Here is a 20,673-nt window from a genome sequence, read left to right as displayed (position 1 = left end):
TACTCGCTAATATATGTATTCACTAAGATACACTTAATAAGCCCGTTAACCAATCCATTTTTTAAAAAAAACATCCAATTACACACTTATTAAAACATTTATTCTTCCATCGACCTTTACATATACATATATAAAACATATTTATTTTTCAGAAAGACACACATTCACTTAATGGTGTCATCAGTGATGTCATGAGTGATGTCACTGACCATGTCATGAGTGATGTAATATGTGACGTCATCAGCAGTGCATTGCAGGTGCGCAAGTTATAGTGAGTCCAACTAACTATAACGTGGGAATTTCAATGGTTTTATGTCAGTAAAATTTCCAGCTAACTATAACTGGTGTGAAACCTATGGTTTTTTCAGTGAATTTAATAGGTTTTTTAAATGCTAATTCCTAACTGTAACTGGTGTGAAACCTATGGTTTTTTCAGTGATTTTAATAGGTTTTTTAAATACTAATTCCTAACTATAACTGGTGTGAAACCTATGTTTTTTTCAGTGAATATATATATATATATATATATATATTCACTGAAAAAACCATAGGTTATAGACCATATATAGTTAGGAATTCGCATTTACAAAACCTTATTTTACTCACACAAAACTATTGAAATTCCATATATAGTTAGTTGCACTAACTATATATCGCGCACCCGCAATCCACTGCTGATGATGTCACATATTACATCATTCATGACATGGTCAGTGACATCACTGATGACATCACTGATGACATCTCAAATGACATCACTGATGACATCTCAAATGACATCACTGATGACATCACTGATGACATCTCATTTGACATTACTGATCACATCACTGATGATATCATTCATGTGATAATACGATGAACCTCTTCAGACTCTAATATAACCTTAGATACAATCAGTGTAAACAGACACTCACAGACTGTCACTCATCCATGGAGTTACTCACACACCTAGTCAGTCATGCAAAGAATCAATCACACCTCCATTTCCTCAACTATACAGTTATACAAACTTTACTTATTCAAACATATACTAACACATATTTACTCTCTTATACAATCCCTGATACAAGTTCACAATGATCCATACAGCCACTCACACATTCACTGGCTCTTATGCACAGTTATTTATATATGTCAACTCTCACATGTACTGTGTTTTACATATGTACTTACTTTGACATTTAGCACTGAGATATCCATTCACTCACCAATACACTCATGCACACAGTCAACCGCCCATACAGCTGTTTCCACATGCACTTTTGAAACCATACATCTAGTGAATCAACTGCTCACACATCTATGCACAGAGTCATACACCTCCCAGCCACCCACACACACACTCAGTCTCCCATACAAATACTTGGGCAACCAATCAATAACCCATATAGTTGCTCATATAGCTACTTATCAACACATGCAACAGTTTACAGAACAACAGACATAATGATGCACAAATTAAGACAGTTTAGTCACTAACCCATGCACTCAGTGAGACACATTTAATCACTCACTCATACAGTCAGTCATGCACCTACTAAATCCTTCATCCAGACACTTATACATCCACTCATTCTTCAATATGTAAGACATATTTTAACTTTACAGAAACATACAGTCACTGGATGTTGTCATCAGTGATGTCATCAGTGATGTCATTTGAGATGTCATCAGTGATGTCATCAGTGATGTCACTGACCATGTCATGAATGATGTAATATGTGACATCATCAGCAGTGGATTGCGGGTGCGCGATATATAGTTAGTGCAACTAACTATATATGGAATTTCAATAGTTTTGTGTGAGTAAAATAAGGTTTTGTAAATGCGAATTCCTAACTATATATGGTCTATAACCTATGGTTTTTTCAGTGAATTTTCAAGGTTTTGTAAATGCTAATTCCTAACTATATATGGTCTATAACCTATGGTTTTTTCAGTGAATTTTCAAGGTTTTGTAAATGCTAATTCCTAACTATATATGGTCTATAGCCTATGGTTTTTTCAGTGAATATATATATATACATACATATATAAACATATATCATCTGTATATCTATATAAATACAAACATAAATGCATGCATACATATACTTATATGCATAGAGATGCATGTTATTTACATGAAAGTTGAAAAAACACTAATAAAAGCAAAGCTAAAAAGCCACCTCATTACAAACAGAATGGCTTTAACTTAAACGAGGGCGAGATCTATTGCATTTTCAATGCTTGTTTACTTTGGTTCCATCAAGAAGGCATTCAGATGTGTCACACATTTGCCATAAATTCTGAATGTTAGCACTCTAGTTGCACATTAGATCACTGTAGTAAAGCTACTGCTCACCATGGAAGTCTGCTGCTGGTATTCAAAGTGCATGTTTCAGTCTGCATGTCAGAATTTTTTTAATGAAATAGAAGAGGATTTGAGAAGTCACTCAAAATGATCCCTAATTTTTCTTTCTGAAGCACTAATCATACTTTCTATGGCAAAATTAACCCCCTCATGTTGTTCCTTTTTAAATTGAGTGTTTTCAGACTTACCACTTCATTCCAATCAAGATGGCTTCTGGTGTGCCATACTTTTGTCATAAGTAAGACTGTTAGCGCTCTAGTTGTTCTTTAGAACACTCTGGGACATTCTGTCATTGGGCTATACTTGGGGTACATCTGGGTGATATTTGGGCTACATTTAGGCTCTTTTGTCTCTGGTGGCCATCTTGGGAGACTGTATGTCAGAATTTTTTAATGAAATTGAAGAGGGTTTGAGAAGTCACTCAAAATGTGCCCTAATTTTTCTTTCTGCAGCACTAATCATAATTCATATGGCAAAATATACCCCCTCATTTTGTTCCTTTTTAAATTAAATGTTTTAAGAGTTACCACTTTATTCCAATCAAGATGGCTTCAGGTGTGCCATACCTTTGTAATAAGTAGGACTGTTAGCGCTCTAGTTGTTCTTTAGAACACTCTGGGACATTCTGTCATTGGGCTATACTTGGGCTACATCTGGGTGATATTTGGGCTACATTTGGGCTCTTTTGTCTCTGGTGGCCATTTTGGGAGACTGCATGTCAGAATTATTTAATGAAATAGAAGAGGATTTGAAAAGTCACTCAAAATGTGCCCTAATTTTTCTTTCTGCAGCACTAATAATACCTTCTATTGCATAATATACCCCCTCATTTTGTTCCTTTTTAAATTAAATGTTTTAAGAGTTACCACTTTATTCCAATCAAGATGGCTTCAGGTGTGCCATACCTTTGTAATAAGTAGGACTGTTAGCGCTCTAGTTGTTCTTTAGAACACTCTGGGGCATTCTGTCATTGGGCTATACTTGGGCTACATCTGGGTGATATTTGGGCTACATTTGGGCTCTTTTGTCTCTGGTGGCCATTTTGGGAGACTGCATGTCAGAATGTTTTAATGAAATAGAAAAGGATTTGAGAAGTCACTCAAAATGTGCCCTAATTTTTCATTCTGCAGCACTAATCATACTTTCTATGGCAAAATATACCCCCTCATGTTGTTTCTTTTTAAATTAAATGTTTTAAGAGTTACCACTTTATTCCAATCAAGATGGCTTCAGGTGTGCCATACCTTTGTAATAAGTAGGACTGTTAGCGCTCTAGTTGTTCTTTAGAACACTCTAGGAGGCTGCAGTAGAACACAAAGGAATCAACTGACAGTCTCTGTCCTTGTTGGATGTACATGTTTTACTGAGAATGTCAGACTTCATTATCACATGACTGAGAAAGATAATGTGAATTTACAGAAAATATGCTTTCAGTTTAGCTTATAGATCCCCTTCCAAACCACTGTGGGAAAATCATGAGATATTAGTTTTCTTTCAAACAATATTCATGATATCACAGCAGAAGGTTTTTTCACATGGTAAAATCACCTTAGAACCCACCACAATTCCTAAAACGAGTATGGTACCATCAACAAATGATTTATAATGTAACTAAAGTCCTAAAACCCTCTATTAACTACAATGCTTTTTAATGAGGTGCTATCATGTATATTGGTCCCAAGATGGCTGCCAACACTTCTTGGATGAAGTGCTGACAGCCAATCAGATCAGATGTGTGGTTAGGCTCCGCCCAGATATATATCTTTTTTTGAACCTAAATTACTCAAAATCCACTGGAGCACATATATTGAGACCTAGCAAAGGCACATCGGGCTAACAGTCCCTACAATTTTGCCAAGTTTCGTGCAAATCCATTCAGCCGTTCGAGCTAAAAGTGAGGCCAACCGCCCTATGGAAATTAACATGGGAAAAACGCGTTTTGGGACCCCCCTTTTTTCTCGGCCCCCCCTTGATGAAACCCCCCCAAATTGACAGGGGCTGCTCAGAAACAAAATGTTCCATTTTCCTGAAAATTTCAGCCAATTCCGTCTACAAACGCCAAAGTTATTAGACATAGAATTTTCAAAAATCCCATAGAGAAAAAATCCTAACTATATATACCTACTGGCGACCGCCAGTAGGTAATATATATATATATATATATATATATATATATATATATATATATATATATATATATATATATATATATTACCTACTGGCTATCGCCAGTAGGTATATATAGTTAGGATTAATTCCCTATGGGATTTCTGAAAATTCTATGTCTAATAACTTTTGCGTTTGTGGACGGAATCGGCTGAAATTTTCAGGAAAATGGCACATTTTGTTTCTGAGCAGCCCCTGAAAATTTGGTGGGGTTTCGTCAAGGGGGGGCTGAGAAAAAAGGGGGGTCCCAAAACGCGTTTTTTGCATTGAGTTTTCCATAGGGCGGTTGGACTCACTTTTAGCTCGAACGGCTGAATGGATTTGCACGAAACTTGGCAAAATTGTAGGGACTGTTAGCCCGATGTGCCTTTGCTAGGTCTCAATATATGTGCTTCAGTGGATTTTGAGAAATTAACGTTTAAATCAAGATATATATCTGTAACAGCGCTCCGGGCAGCGATCCGGTCCGCTTACTTTTCGCTTATCGGAACTTTGCGCGCAGAAAGCTGATTGGCTCTCCGGTGTCTGTCAACATTCTAAACAGTCCGGAGCGGCCGCCATCTTGTCTCTCGGTAGGATCGAGAGAGAAGAAGAGGTGAAAAACGAAAGGGGAATTTAATGAAAGGGGGCAAGGTATCCCCCTCTTGACCCCCTAGGAATGTTGTTGGGGTTATTAAAGGGTCCCGTGGGGAAAATAAAAAAAAAAAGATTTTTCACGGTAGAAGCGCTTCACGGGCCGCGAACTGGGCCGCAAACTGGTAGCGAAACGGGAATTCGCCATTTTGTGCTTCGTTAATTAAATTATTAGGTATAAGGGGGTGCGGGAGACGTATCCTAATCCCCTATGTTTCCTGAGGGTGGCTGAGGAGGCTGATATATGTTGATACATCTCTTCCAGCGGCTGTGCGGGAGCTTTTTTTTTTTTTGCTGCGTGACAGTCCGGAGCGGCCGCCATCTTGTCTCTCGGTAGGATCGAGAGAGAAGAAGAGGTGAAAAACGAAAGGGGAATTTAATGAAAGGGGGCAAGGTATCCCCCTCTTGACCCCCTAGGAATGTTGTTGGGGTTATTAAAGGGTCCCGTGGGGAAAATAAAAAAAAAATGATTTTTCACGGTAGAAGCGCTTCACGGGCCGCGAACTGGGCCGCAAACTAGTAGCGAAACGGGAATTCGCCATTTTGTGCTTCGTTAATTAAATTACTAGGTATAAGTGGGTGCGGGAGACGTATCCTAATCCCCTATGTTTCCTGAGGGTGGCTGAGGAGGCTGATATATGTTGATACATCTCTTCCAGCGGCTGCGCCATCTTGCCTTTTTTCCAATGCCACAATTTTGTCGTGCACGGCAGCCATTTTAGATGCCAGGCTGGTCCCAGGCTATCACCTACCCCTGCGGATGTAGTTTATGGCCCCAGCTGTAGAGAATTCAGACATGCCAACCCTCCCGATTCAGGCGTGTGACTACTGATTTCAGTGCTAGTCTCCCGCCTCCCGATTTCTGCAAGCAAAAACACGGGGGCATATTACGAACAACTAGCGATAATTTTTGTCTCTAACTTGTTTAGAGACAAAAATTATCGCCGCACATCGGCGATTTTTATCGCAGATAAACCTTGCTATTATCGCAGAAAAGTCAGCGATATTCATGTATTATCGAGCAAATGCTCTTAGCCATGTTATCCACCTCCCATTGGATAACATGGCTAAGAACTGCTCAGGGCAGGTGTTAGATTTTGGAGATATTCGCGCTTAGCGCGAATATCTCCAAAAGTTGGTAATAGAAGGTAGCGATGTTAGGGACTGTTTCCAGTCGCTAACATCTTGGCACGCCACTTAGCATGTCATTAGTGATAAGTATCACTGACATGCAAAGCGGGGCCCAAGATGGTCGCTATCTCCTTTTAGCTGTCACTAACTGGTGTTAGCGACAGCTTGGTAATAGGGAGATAATTTTATCTCCGCTTTCAAGGCTTTTAAAGCCAAAAAAGCGGAGATAAACCCCCTTGATAATATGCCCCACGATTCCTTGGGGGTTTCAGCTGACAGGGCTTGGTATTGTGTTACATGGTAATTTTTCCAGGAAACGTCAGAGGGTCGATGCAGGGGTTCTAGAAGAGGTGATAAACCATTTAAGCCTCATGAACAAGCGCATGGTCTTTTAAAGATTTGTGAAGTACTCGGAGCGGCGGTGTGTGTGTGTGCCCCCTTTCAGGAGCGGGCGGGGGGGCACTGCCAGCAACTTGCCAGGTCAGGTAGTGTTCAACACGTGCATCACCCTTTCTCTGCTTGCTATTGCGCTCCATGCTTCGGAAAGGTAAGAAAAAGAACGTGCATTTGAGTTTGAAATGTCCGATCCTGCAGCAGCACACTTCCAAAGCCCACACATGACAATAACCCGATTCAAGGCCCCATTCACCCGTTTTTAAAAAAATAGATAACACTCCAACAAAGTAAGGTTATAAAACTTTATTAACTATTAACTTTAACGAACGGAACAAAAACTAAAAACATTTAAACATTTCTCAACACAAAAAGCAACAATGGTTAGAAGCTGTCTTTTGTGCGAATAGTCCCAAGGCAGCACAACGTGCAGAGTTCTGGACGGCACCCAGGTGATGTCGCCTGGGTGCCGCACTTGTTTAGGGATCCTACAATGCAGCACAGAAAAACAGCGTGGGGCGTCCCGGGTGGTGCGGGGGGAGGCCTCATCAGTAGCGGTCTGTGTCCAGTGTCACATGGCTGACACAACATGTACGACAGGCACCCAGGTGATGTCCAGTAAACTGCCGCACTGGTTTTGGTATCCTACAATGCTGCTCCGAAAATTGGCGTGCGGCGGCCCGGGGGGGGGCGTGGGGGAGGCGGCGTGAACGGGCCTCCTCAGGTGGCGGCCATCTAGCTGAGTTGCGCCCGCTCTTTCGGCTACAGCGTCTCGCTCACCATGTTGTTGAGTTGCTCCCACTCTTGCAGTGCAGCGATAGGCGGCTGCCACATGGCTCTTAAAATGGCGGACGGCTCCTCGGTTTTAGGCCTGGTCCACTGAAATGGCCCTGGGACACTTTGGAACTCGGACGCTTGCCTGCTAGGGCTTGGGCTCCATTCTCGAAAAGCGTCCCCTCAGCCGTGAAGATTGTACAAAAGTCTTGGGGGCCCCCGACTCCCGCAGGCTTCCGGTGGGGAGCGGCTGCCATGATTGCTCGCGGAATGACCACGACGGAGCCACGAGATGGTGGTGCTCTCATGCTGACGCCAGCTTCAGTCTGAATGATCCAGAAACAAGGTGGGGCTTTCATCGTTTGGGAAAAAAAAATGTTCTAAACCAAGGAAAAGTGTTATTTTTAGGTCATATGACCAAGCCTTCCATCTTTAGGAAACCAAAAGTAAAATGAACCAATGAAAAGTTTTATAAACAAGTCACATGACCTGTTATGCGGCATAGGGCTACAAAAAGTGTAGAAAATCCGTTGGCACGTGAGGCGGCGTCAGTAGCGGACCGATGTGCGAATAGGCCGAAGGCAGCACAATGGGCCGAGATCCGGATGGTACCGAGGTGGTGTCCAGCAAATTGTCGCACTGGTGTGGCCATCCTACAATGCTGCGCCGAAAGACGGCGTGTCCAGCTGAGTTGCGGTCACTGTTGCGGTACAGTGACTCGAACGCGCCGAGATCCGGATTGCACCGAGGTGGTGTCCAGCAAATTGCCGCACTGGTGTGGCCATCCTACAATGCTGCGCCGAAAGACGGCGTGTTAGCTGAGTTGCAGTCACTGTTGCGGTACAGTGACTCGAACGCGCCGAGATCCGGATGGCACCGAGGTGGTGTCCAGCAAATTGCCGCACTGGTGTGGCCATCCTACAATGCTGCGCCGAAAGATGGCGTGTCCAGCTGAGTTGCGGTCACTCTTGCGGTACAGTGAGTCGAACGCGCCGAGATCTGGATGGCCCCGATGTTGTGTCCAGTAAGTTGCCGCACTGGTGTGGCCATCCTACAATGCTGCGCCGAAAGTCGGCGTGGGGTGCCCCGTTGGCTTATGAGGTGATGTCAGTAGTGGACCGATGTGTGAATAGGTCGGAACCAGCACAAGGCACCAAGATCTGAATGGCAAGTCCTGGATGTTGAGTGCCTCAGTTGAGAGTTCTGAGCAGTGCTTGCAAGACTGTCTGAAGCTTATTTGCACCTGCTGCAGCTTCACTAGGTCCGGCGGAACTTTTTGCCTTTTCCTTTCTGCTTCTTTTCCTACAATGCGTTTCATCTGAAGACACGACCAGGTCCCTGAATGTGTGCAGGGGGACGCTATTGATTGAATGAAAATGGCGGCTTGACACAAAGCTAACTCAAGCGTTGCTGTTGATGCTATACAGACAAAAATTGGTTTTCAGTTTGTACATTCTTCAGGTTTTTTTTTTCCATCCAAGTCTGATTGAGAGTTTGTAGAAAAATGGCTTCAGATTTTCCACATACTACTCTTCAACATTCTTCCTAAATGTAACAATGTGAAACTCACTAGGAGAACGGCTGTTTCTGTTTCCTTTCAAAATGCTGCCAACAATATTTTCTGAATGGAAGACACCATCTTGTAGCATAAAGGGCCGAAAGGGGTTCTGGTCTGGCCGATGGTTGGTGGAGACATTTTGACTATATCTTGGACCTGCCCGGCCTCGCCCAAAATGGCGCCGGTATAAATGGGACTCGTAACTCCTTGCCCGCAAATGTATATCTAGAAAATGTTATTGTAAGTGGCCCTGTTCTATTTTAATTACAAAATGTATGTCCACCGATTCCGCAACTGTTAGACACCTTAGTTCTTGCAACCTAATGGCCCGCTCGTTACGTTCCTCTACAGTGTAAATGTCTCCTCATCATATACGATTTCAGTTTGCTCCGTGGCCGGCCCACGTGGTTATAGGCCCGTATTTGTACACTGACATTTTCACAATAAAGGTTTTTAAAACAAAACACGGTAGTAGTATTTACATTGGTAAAGTTTTTACTTTTAGTCACTGTTTTCGAATCAGTAAAAGGCAAGTGAAATAAAGCAGTCCAATTACATGACGGATAAAAGGTATAATATGTAGGAACGCAGTAAAGATAAATGGTCAAGGGCAGTTGTGTTTTTCATGTCTGCAACATAAAGTGATCGATAAGAATCTGATAATCAGGCGTATCGGCGACTAAGACAGCAGGCCGAATCTCTTTTACTCAACGGCTCCGTCATGGAAGGAAGAAACGCCCTTTTTCTCGAAAAAGGAATATATTTTACTTGCAAGACAGTTGTAAATTTTCCGGGAAAGTACATTAGCCTGGAATATTATAACATATGTTTGAAAAAAAAATATTGTTCGAAAACAATAAAAAGCGTAATTTTTAGGTCATATGACCAAGCTTTTTATCATTAAATTAACAAAAGTAAAATGAACCAATGAAAAGTTTTATTAACAAGTCACATGACCTGTTATGCTTACGTTACGCGCTGCGCGCCGCGCCTCGGATCACTTCCGGGTGCGCTAACGCGGCGTGTCATAAAACGCATTACGCGACAACGTAGGTCAAGAATATAGTCTAAATGTCTCCACCAACCAGCGTTCAGAACACAACCCCTTTCAGCAGTCCAAAAAGTTTTGTTAAATGACAACAGAGGGGACAGGCAACAAGAACCATCAGTCAAAGAGGGGAGGGCAAGTTCTTCTCTTCCGGGTCATGTTGGGGCGCTACCGGAACTGATCGAATTGGTAGTCTATAGTGTTTCTGGATGTTTCAGACTAAAGCTGGCGTCAGCATGAGACCACTACCATCTCGTAGCTCCGTCGTGGCCATTCCACGAGCAATCATGGCAGTCGCTCCCCACCAGAAGCCTGCGGGAGTCGGAGGCCCCCAAGACTTTTGTAGAATCTTCACGGCTGAGGGGACGCTTTTCGAGAATGGGACCCAAGCCCTATCAGGGAAGCGTCCGAGTTCCAAGGTGTCCCAGGGCCATTTTAGTGGGCCAGGCCCAAAACCGAAGAGCCGGCCGCCATTTTGAGAGTCCTGTGGCAGCCGCCTATCGCTGCACCGCAAGAGCGGGCGCAACTCAACTACATGGTGAGCGAGACGCTGTAGTCGCAAGAGCGGGCGGTAAACAGCTGAATGGCGGAAGAGGCACAGTGTAGCAAAAGCAGGCGGAATGGCAACTAAAACGATAAAGGGGCGCCCCACTACAGCTTGTCTTCAGGTCAAACGGATTGTGGGACAAGGTCCAGAATTGAAGAGTCATCAAAAGGCAAAAAGTTCCGCCGGACCCCGGGAGCCGGCCGCCTATGTCGGGGGCGATCTCAGGCTACACCAGTGCTATAAGACTTGGGGAGGGTGTCGGAGCCAAGCGTCTTCTCCGAGTCCATGGCCATCACACCGCCCCTCAGGGGCCTCCGTCAAGCTGTTTAGGAAGGTAACATATCACATTGTTTTCTAATGCAGTCAGGTCCAGAAACGACACTCACTTACTTTGAGAATAGTGAAGCTGCAGTAGGTGGAAATAAGCTTCAGACAGTGTTACAAGCACTGCTCAGAACTCTTAACTATGGCACCCAACATCCAGAACTTATGCTATTTGAGAATGGCAGTGACATCAAAGCATCTCAGGGACCAAAACCATTAACGTACTTTCACGTATGAAAATCTTACTTGGGGAGGGGGCAGGAGCGAAGCGCCCCCTCCCAGTCAGCGCCACCACACCGTATGTTGAAAATCTGAAGCCATCGTTCTACAAAGTCAACCAAACTTGGATTGAAAAATCTAGAAAAATGTACAAACTGAAAACCAGTTTTGGTCTGCATAGCATCAGTAGCAACGCTTGAGTCAGCTTTGTGTCAAGCCGCCATTTTGATTCAACAAAGCACAGGCATTGAAAAAGGCTGAAATTCAGAACTCTAAACTATGGCACCCAACATCCAGGAGCTTGCCATCCGGATCTTGGAGCCTTGTGCTGTTTTCGATCTATTCACACATCGGTCCACTACTGACATCATCTTATAAACCAACGTTATGTAAATAGTTTTTTAATAAAATGTTTTACCCTGTTTCTTTGCTGGTGTGTTGTCTATATTTTTAATATTTGCATAGGGTTTGTCGTTATTTTGGGCGGGATGGGTGACGGAGCCGAGCTGTCTTGCAGCCCTCATGGTGTGGAGCTCAGTTCATCTCACTATTTTCGTATTTCTCATGAAGGGTTGTTCCTAATATTTCTATTTTAGCAAGGTCAAAAAGAGATCCAATTAGTGGCCTTTCTGATTTTGCTCGATTACTTTTATTTTTTTTACACGATTTTTCACTATCTGCAAAGACTAAACAGAGTATTGCGACTTTGTGCTTGTTTGTAAATAGAGAATGATCCAAAGAGAACCAATTCTAAAACAGTAAATGCTTGGACAACAATCAATCAAATGGAGAGACAAGCAGGCACGACGGATTACAATGGGGGCAAAGGCTTGCGTTAACTACCGTTCACTATCTGCAAAGAGAGAGTACTACTAAGACAAAAGAGGGGAGGGGGGGGTGCAGCGTTCAAAGCACATCAGCGTGCATAAATACGAAAATGTTTTTATCTATCACGTGCTTGACATTTTAAAGCTTTTCATATTTGCTATTAAAAAACCAATGAAATTCACAGAAAAAACCATAGGTTATAGTGGATATATAGTTAGGAATTTGCATTTACAAAACCTTGAAAATTCAATGAAAAAACCATTGGTTTTAGGCCATATATAGTTAGGGATTTGCATTTACAAAACCTTATTTTACTCGCATAAAACCATTGAAATTCCATATATAGTTATAAGCGCTAACTATATATCGTGCACCCGCAATCCACTGCTGATGATGTCACATATTACATCATTCATGACATGGTTAGTGACATCACTGATGACATCACTGATGACATCTCAAATGACATCACTGATGACATCACTGAAAACATCTCATTTGACATGACTGATAACATCACTGATGATATCATTCATGTGATAATACGATGAACCTCTTCAGACTCTAATATAACCTTAGATACAATCAGTGTAAACAGACACTCACAGACTGTCACTCATCCATGGAGTTACTCACACACCTAGTCAGTCATGCAAAGAATCAATCACACCTCCATTTCCTCAACTATACAGTTATACAAACTTTACTTATTCAAACATATACTAACACATATTTACTCTATTATACAATCCCTGATACAAGTTCACAATGATCCATACAGCCACTCACACATTCACTGGCTCTTATGCACAGTTATTTATATATGTCAACTCTCACATGTACTGTGTTTTACATATGTACTTACTTTGACATGTAGCACTGAGATATCCATTCACTCACCAATACACTCATGCACACAGTCAACCGCCCATACAGCTGTTTGCACATGCACTTTTGAATCTATACATATAGTGAATTAACTACTCACACATCTATGTACAGAGTCACACACCTCCCAGCCACCCATACACACACACTCAGTCTCCCATACAAATACTTGGACAACCAATCAATAACCCATACAGTTACTCATATAGCTACGAATCAACATATGCAGCAGTTTGTAGAACAACAGATATAATGATGCACAAATTAAAACAGTTTAGTCACTAACCCATGCACTCAGTGAGACACATTTAATCACTCACTCAATCAGTCAGTCATGCACCTAGTAAATCCTTCATCCAGACACTTATACATCCACTCATTCTTCAATATGTAAAACATATTTTAACTTTACAGAAACATACAGTCACTGGATGTTGTCATCAGTGATGTCATCAGTGATGTCATTTGAGATGTCATCAGTGATGTCATCAGTGATGTCACTAACCATGTCATGAATGATGTAATATGTGACATCATCAGCAGTGGATTGCGGGTGCGCGATATATAGTTAGCGCTTATAACTATATATGGAATTTCAATGGTTTTATGCGAGTAAAATAAGGTTTTGTAAATGCAAATCCCTAACTATATATGGCCTAAAACCAATGGTTTTTTCATTGAATATATATATATATATATATAAAATGTATTATTTATGTTTTTTAAGTTACATTCATTATTTATTAATTTGAAGTTTATTTAAGTATTTTAAGTATGTTTAAATTAATTATATTTATTATTATATTAATTTTAAATTACTTTTAAGACATTTAAAAAATTTGATATTTTGACTGTCTATATTTTTTACAACGATATTTTGGAGTCGATATTTTTGTACTTACCTGTTTGAAGATAGGAATTCGATATTCTGGCATTCTATATTTTCTCCACGATATTTTGGCAGGTCGATATATTGCTCCTCGATATTCTGTGATCCGTTTTAGGTCTTCTTGTGGAAGGTAGAGTTTAAGTTTCCGCAGAATGCTCAGTTGGTAGTTTTCTCCTTTGGTGGCTGCGCTAATGTGATCCTGCAAATTCAGGTGTTTGTCTAGTATAATACGCGAAGATCTAGAGAAGTCTATGATGTGGGGCGAACATTTGAGGGCTGTAAGATGTTTCAACCAGGGATCAATATTGGGAATGTTATTCGGTGGAGAGATGAGGAGAAATTTGTTTTTTCCAGCATTGAGTTTGAGATGGTAATCCGTGAGCCAAAGGAGTGTGTTATGTAAAATGGAGTTAAGGGATGTAATGTCCTCTAGGCAGGCAATTTTGAGAAACATCTGAGTGTCATCAGCGTACATATGATGTTGGTAGATTTTAGTTGGTTGGCAAGTGGTTCCAGGAATAAGTTGAAGAGAATGGGTGATAGTGCAGAACCTTGGGGGACGCCAAGAGTGATCACATGGGGCTTAGACAGAGGCTGGCTCATTTTGACTCTCAGGGATCTGTTTTGGAGGAATGACAAGAACCATTGTAAAACGACCCCTGATGAGCCCATCCTTTGTTCCAATACGTTCAGTAGATGATTATGTTTGACTGTGTCAAAGGCAGCCGATAAACCAAGCAGTATAAGAAGGCATGATTCATTCTGATCCAGCATTTTTAGTATATCATCCACAATATGAGTAATGCAGATTTAGTGCTGTGGTCTTGACGGAAACCTGATTGGTTCTGATCGAGGAGGTGATAGTTGGTTATGTGATTGCAGAATTGGCTCTGGACAAATTTTTCTAAACGTTTTGCCAGGGTAGGGATGTTGGAGATGGGCCGGATGGTATCAGGGTCAGAGCAGCCTGCGATGTTTTTTTTAAACGTGGGGGTTACTTGTCCTACTTTTAGTCAGTCAAGGATAGTGCCTTGACGAAGTGAGGCATTTACTATTTTGGTCCATACGGGGAGAAGACAGGTTTTGATCTCTTTGAAAACGGGCGGTGGTAGAGGGTCAGTGAAGTGGTTAGACGGGTTTAAGGAAGAAAGAATGTTGTACATGTCATGTTCACTGATTTGGGAGAAGGTGTTCCTGGAGGCATTGTTTTTGGAGGAGTGTCCGGATGTTTCCTTCCCTTCCATATTCTGGGAAGTATGTGAGAAACTGAATGGGGTAGTCAGAGATAGATCCTTTGCTAATAGTTGGTCGTTCTCTATCGTTGTGGTTTTGTCCTTGAAGAAGATGGCCAGTTCTTCGCAATTTGGCGGGGTGTTGGACGGGTTTGATGTGTTGCGCAATTGCTGTTTGACTATTTTAAATAGTTCTTTGTGTCTATATCTGGCTTGCAAAAACAACAGTTGATGGGCAGAATGCAGAACAATGTAATACGTTCACCCCAGTACAGAGATCTGGGCCTAAATACATTGTTTTATTGCTCACCATGCCATACCAGTTTGAACCTACCCATATGCAAATCAATCTTGTCCCTGTGCCCTATGGGAACAGTCCAGCCCGAATTGCCAAGCCAGGTCCTCCCTGGACTGGAAACAAGCATTCTAGGACCAGTTTTGGGCTTTCAGCCCTCATCAGCCAGGATAGCTTGATTCTAGTGGCATGGAGAGCACAGGACTCATGTCTGAGCTTACCCGTCCCACTCGAAGTGACAAATGCAAAAACAACAGTTGATGGACAGAATACAGAATGCCGAACAATGTCATACATTCACCCCAGTACAGAGATCTGGGCCTAAATCCATTGTTTTTTTGCTCACCATGCCATTCCAGTTTGGCTTGGTCAAGCTGTGCTCTAAAAAAGTTACTTTTCACTTGTCTTATTCTTCTGTTGTATGTACTCCTCATTGTTCTTAAGCGTTTTAGGAGTTCCAATGATGGGTAAGATCTCCATGCTCTTTCTGCAATTCTTAGATGGGGTTCAAATTGTCATTGAATCAGGACTTTGAACTTTTATTGGATATATTTTTCTGTTGAAGGGGCACGATGGAATCCATTATTACCAATATGGAAGTATTGTAGAAGTCTCTGAGGTAATTGACATTGTCCATGTTGGCCTGTGGAATCAAGGTATTATTGCAAAGGGTAGCTAGTACATTGTGGTTTATATTATTAGATTCCTTTTCCAATGTTATATTTTCTACAGTTGGCCATTCTTTGTGGGCCCCTTTAAGTTGATGAGGAAGGTAATGGGATAATGCTCTGTCCAGCCACAGGGGCAAATAGACTCAAGGGAGGTGGTTTCCTTCTTTGAGATTATAAGATCCAGAGTCTCTCCCTTTTTCTGTGTTGGCCTGTCGCAAATTTGGGACAAATCATGGTTTAATAGGAAAGCATTTAGGCTATTCACTGGGTGATCATTCAGGTCATTCCAGTGTAGATTAAAGTCTCCCAGGAAGATCTGGGGCCCTTTAATATTATCGTTCATTGTGATGATTTCCATGATTTATTCAATCAACAAAGAGGTATCACCCAGAGGGTGATAGAAGGCATGAATATTACAGATGGGTTTGTTGTTGCGAGAGATATTGATGCAGAGATATTCGCAAGTAGTTAACGCTAATGTTTTCAATTGGCATACAGAAAGAGTATTGTGGTAGATGCATGCTATTCCACCACCTGTTTTCTTGGGTCTATCTAGTCAAATGATCTTGTGACTAGGTGGGACTAATAGATCTATGGGGGATTGGGATGAACTGTTAAACATGATTCGGTGAGGATGATTATATCCAATTTTTGTGAGAAAATAAGGTCGTTGACATCTGCTGCGTGTTTATTTGCCAATCTTCAATTTAGGAGCATGCACTTGAAGTATTTATTAGATTGATGAGAGGCCATCTGTGATATAGTGATGCTCTTGAGATTATCATTGTTTATTACTTTGTAATTGAAGCTTGGTTTTCTGAATGGATTCGTTTGGACGGTTTGGATTTGATTTTGATCTGTCTTGATAATAATCTTTTTGGATTGGTAATTGAGGAGAAGTTCATGGATCTCATTGTTCGAAAGATCATGATTTAAAATCTTAGGGCGAGAATCATCATTAGGGGATGGTGTGGTTTCCAATCCAAGATTGGATGTATGTGGTCCATGGAGAGTGTGAATGACTGTATGGGAATCAGCTCTGGTTAGCATGGTGCTGTTTGACCTGTGAGGGGCCTGCAGATCTGAAATAATGGACGTAAGTCTCTGAAGATCCTCCTTGAGATGTTTTAGGCTATAATCAATCTCATTGACTCTCATTTTCAAGTAATCAGGTTTACAGGTGGCTGTGGGTTGCTTAGGGAGGACAGAGTACAGGTGAGGTAGTACGGGATGCCATGTTGAGAGTGGGGGTCATTAATAGGTGTAAAGTTAGCGCAAAGTGATGCACGTAAAGAGGTTGTATTTACAAGGTGGCATTAAGCCACTCAAACTAGCTTAGCTGCATTTTTTAAATATGGAGAAGGGCATAGCACCACCAGAACATCCTAAAAAGTGACAATTTGGTGGCGCTATCCCCTTGTAAATATACCTCTCAGTTTAACTTATTTTTTTCACTAATCACTTGAAACCTCAGTGTCTCCAACTTGTTCTTCAGGAAATAGCTGTAAACCTGATATTTGTTTCAAATTCTCTTTCTCTTGAAGTCTCTGTAGGCAGTGATTGTGAAAGAAGAACATCGGACAAGCAAGGTCTCATCCTCACCCGATTGGACTATAACTTCCTCTAATCTTCCATGAAATAGGCAAAATGTGTGTGTGTCAATACATTATGCAAAACTGCAAAATAATTCATCAAATCAACAAAGGAATGCTTTGTTATAGCTTTTTTTCATAATATTGTTGATGTTGGCTAAATTACGTACTATAATGCCATTTTATCAATAGAAAAACACAGATTGAATAAACATTTTTTTATAGAATACATAAGAACATTACTTGAATCCAAGTGTGTCATTGTGGAGCCAAATTTTAATACAGCTTGGTAACCCAACCTGATTCAGTTGACACTTAATTTAGAATATTTTTTATTATATCTTTCTTCTGTCTTAATGTCACAGAATATATGGATGTCAGGGTCCTAAAACTCTCAATCTTTTCATTTTCCCTTTTGTAGGAAAAACATTTCTCCAAGTTTGTAGATAACCTCACAGACTACAAGACAAAAAGCATACTAGCAGCCCCAGTCCTGAATGGAAAAGATGTGGTAGCAGTCATAATGGCTGTCAACAAAGTGCACGGTCCACGTTTTACAGCTACAGATGAAGAGGTATGACTTTCCCATAACACATTAAGTGTATAAGTATTTCATTGTGGCTCACAGGTCAGTGTTCGTGTTATGTTTTTACTAAAGGACAGTTGTAATGCTAAATTAAAGTTAATCACTTTCTCTGGTTCATATTATTGTTGGTTATGGTTCATATTATTGTTATAGACAATGTTGAAGGTATGTATATAATGTTATGGTTCATGTGTTGAAATGTTGCTAAGGATTGTTTTAATGTTAAGATTACAATGAGCTTTAAGGATACAGTCAATGGTGGGGTTAGGATCACTGGTAAGATTAAGATCAATGTTGAGGTTATGATCAGTGGTAAGCATAGGAACCTTTTTAAGAGTAGGATTAAAGTTAATTTTAGGAACGATGGGTTGGTTAGACATATTGCTAAAATGATGATTAGTGATAAATTTAGGACTAATTTTAAGGCTAGGGTTATTGGTATCCTTAGGATCAAAGGTATGGATACGTTGACGTTAAAGTTAAGATTAATGCTAAGGACGTGAGTAATACTACGTTTGTGGTTAATGTTGAGATTAAGCTTTTGTTCACTAAGGGCTAATGTTACAGGTAGTCTTTATGCTAGGATGGATGTTAAAATTAGGGGCACTTTAATGCCAGCATCAATAGAACAACAGGGTTAATTTTGAGTTTAAAGTTAATGTTCAAGTTTGGGTTATAACACTATGGATAGATAGAGATATGATGTAAGAGCTGATTTTCTAACCTTGGGACCCAAAGGACTAGACTTTTTATCCAGGCTCTGAACTAGACAAATTAATCGTGTGATTCCGGAGAAATTACATCAGATCCTTGTAAGCTCTAAAGTAGTGTATTGTAAATACAATCCAAATACATTCTATGTAATCATGTTGAGATCTATCTGATCAGTTATTCATCCCAAATGCATATTTTCATTCCACCTTAATATCAGGCTCTGTTTCTAAAATTCATTCCCTAAGACCAGACACATCAAATTGGTTTATACAAGGTACCTCGTAATTGGAAATTCCTCTGCAGCATTAAAGATTGCTCCATTGTTCCTTGACAATAAATCCATGCTACAAAAAATATTCTATATATTTACATGTTAGGTTTAATATTATATTTCTGTCAGGTTTCAAGCTAATGACAATGTTTAGAGTAAAGGATGGGTGGCTAAGAAATGTGCATTGGAAATCTCAGAGGATGCAATTGACCCCACGTCTCAGACTTATTAAATGGTGCCAACTCTCATTGAGGGCGTTGTGCTGGAGACTTGTGTTTGGAACTCTGTTGTTATGTCATGGATGGCCTACTTTCTATGAATCTTTATCAATGTGTTATATCTGTAGCACTAACAAGATCAGACAAACATTGACTTGAACCTTTGTTTCTTGTGCAAATGATTCTCCAGCCTACTATTTGTCTTTTCTCTAAATGCTAACACAATATAGTTTCTGTAAAGCAACTACATCTCATTCAAGAAAACTAATTTTCTCTTCTATGTTTCCTATTAACAGCTATTTCTTAAGTACATGAACTTTGCCAATTTAATACTCAAAGTGTTTCACCTGAGTTACCTTCACAACTGTGAAACCCGCAGAGGCCAGGTAAAGCATGTGTGGTATGTTTAGTGAGATATTTGATGACAGTGGATTGCACCATTATGCATTTAAAATAGTGTTTGATGGAGCATAGTATATATTCACTCTTTGATTGCTCCTGTAAAAAGGGCTCTATTTCCTTTGAACAACATTAAGGGCCTGATTTGGATGTTGATCGGAAAGCCTCCGACCGTCATCTAAGGTTTAAACTCCGACCACCGTTTTACAAAGACGGCGGTCGGAGTTTAAACTGGGCGGTTAATTTAACTGGGTTCCTACGGACTCAAGTAGCGTGTCGGCCAGTCAGAAAGGCCTCCTAATCCTTAACAGTCGGCGTTTCCGCCATCAGGATTAAGAAGGCAGTTTCCAACAGCAGTTCCATGTCGGAAAGGCTGTCATTGAACTACTGTTTGAAAGTGTATTTGGGGCCTCTAGGAGGGCCCCCTTCCCCTGTGGCCCTCCGGTCCGGGTCTCAGGGGGAACCTATGGTGCCCCCCTACACATCCCAGCACCGTGTGCAAAAACCTCCTTTTTACAATGGGAGAGAGCTGCAGCCAGTTTCTGTCAGCCGCACAAGCTCCAATTGAAAAATGGAAGTTTGCGACCGCACATGGTATCCAAATTCCGTGTGTGAAACCGCCGGCCTATGGCCGGGTGGTTCCCTCACCAAAACGGCATCCGCCCGACATCTTAATGAAGGACAAAGTGTTTTGATTTGCAAGGAGGAGGAATCTGTCTCGCAGACGTATAGCTAGAGAGGTGGTGTTGCTGCCCTCCAAATTAGAGCCTTCCCTGATTGGTATGGCACACAATCAGTCATCCATCACGTAATGTAAATTTTTGTTTAGCTGTTGCAATACTTTACTGTCACTCAGGTGAAAATTGTTGCACTGATATCACTGAAAGAAAAATGATCTAGAGCATGACCAGTGTCAACACGATCTCTATGGCATTTTATAT

At 41.1% G+C, this 20,673-nt stretch overlaps 1 protein-coding gene across 1 annotated transcript in view; it reads left to right on the top strand.

Annotated features, from left to right (window-relative positions):
- Nucleotides 1–20,673, top strand: part of PDE6A (phosphodiesterase 6A) — a 300,863-nt gene that overhangs the window by 162,212 nt on the left and 117,978 nt on the right. Inside the window, exons 2-3 of the mRNA XM_086928871.1 lie at nt 17,966–18,118; nt 19,630–19,719. Coding sequence (XP_086784997.1) covers nt 17,966–18,118; nt 19,630–19,719 — 243 coding nt within the window. The remainder of the gene's footprint in view (nt 1–17,965; nt 18,119–19,629; nt 19,720–20,673) is intronic.

Source organism: Lissotriton vulgaris, chromosome 7, assembly GCF_964263255.1.
Source record: "Lissotriton vulgaris chromosome 7, aLisVul1.2, whole genome shotgun sequence".
Classification (NCBI taxonomy): domain Eukaryota; kingdom Metazoa; phylum Chordata; class Amphibia; order Caudata; family Salamandridae; genus Lissotriton; species Lissotriton vulgaris.
The sequence above is the reverse complement of the archived record's forward strand: the minus strand, read 5'-3'. Positions and strand labels throughout refer to the sequence as shown.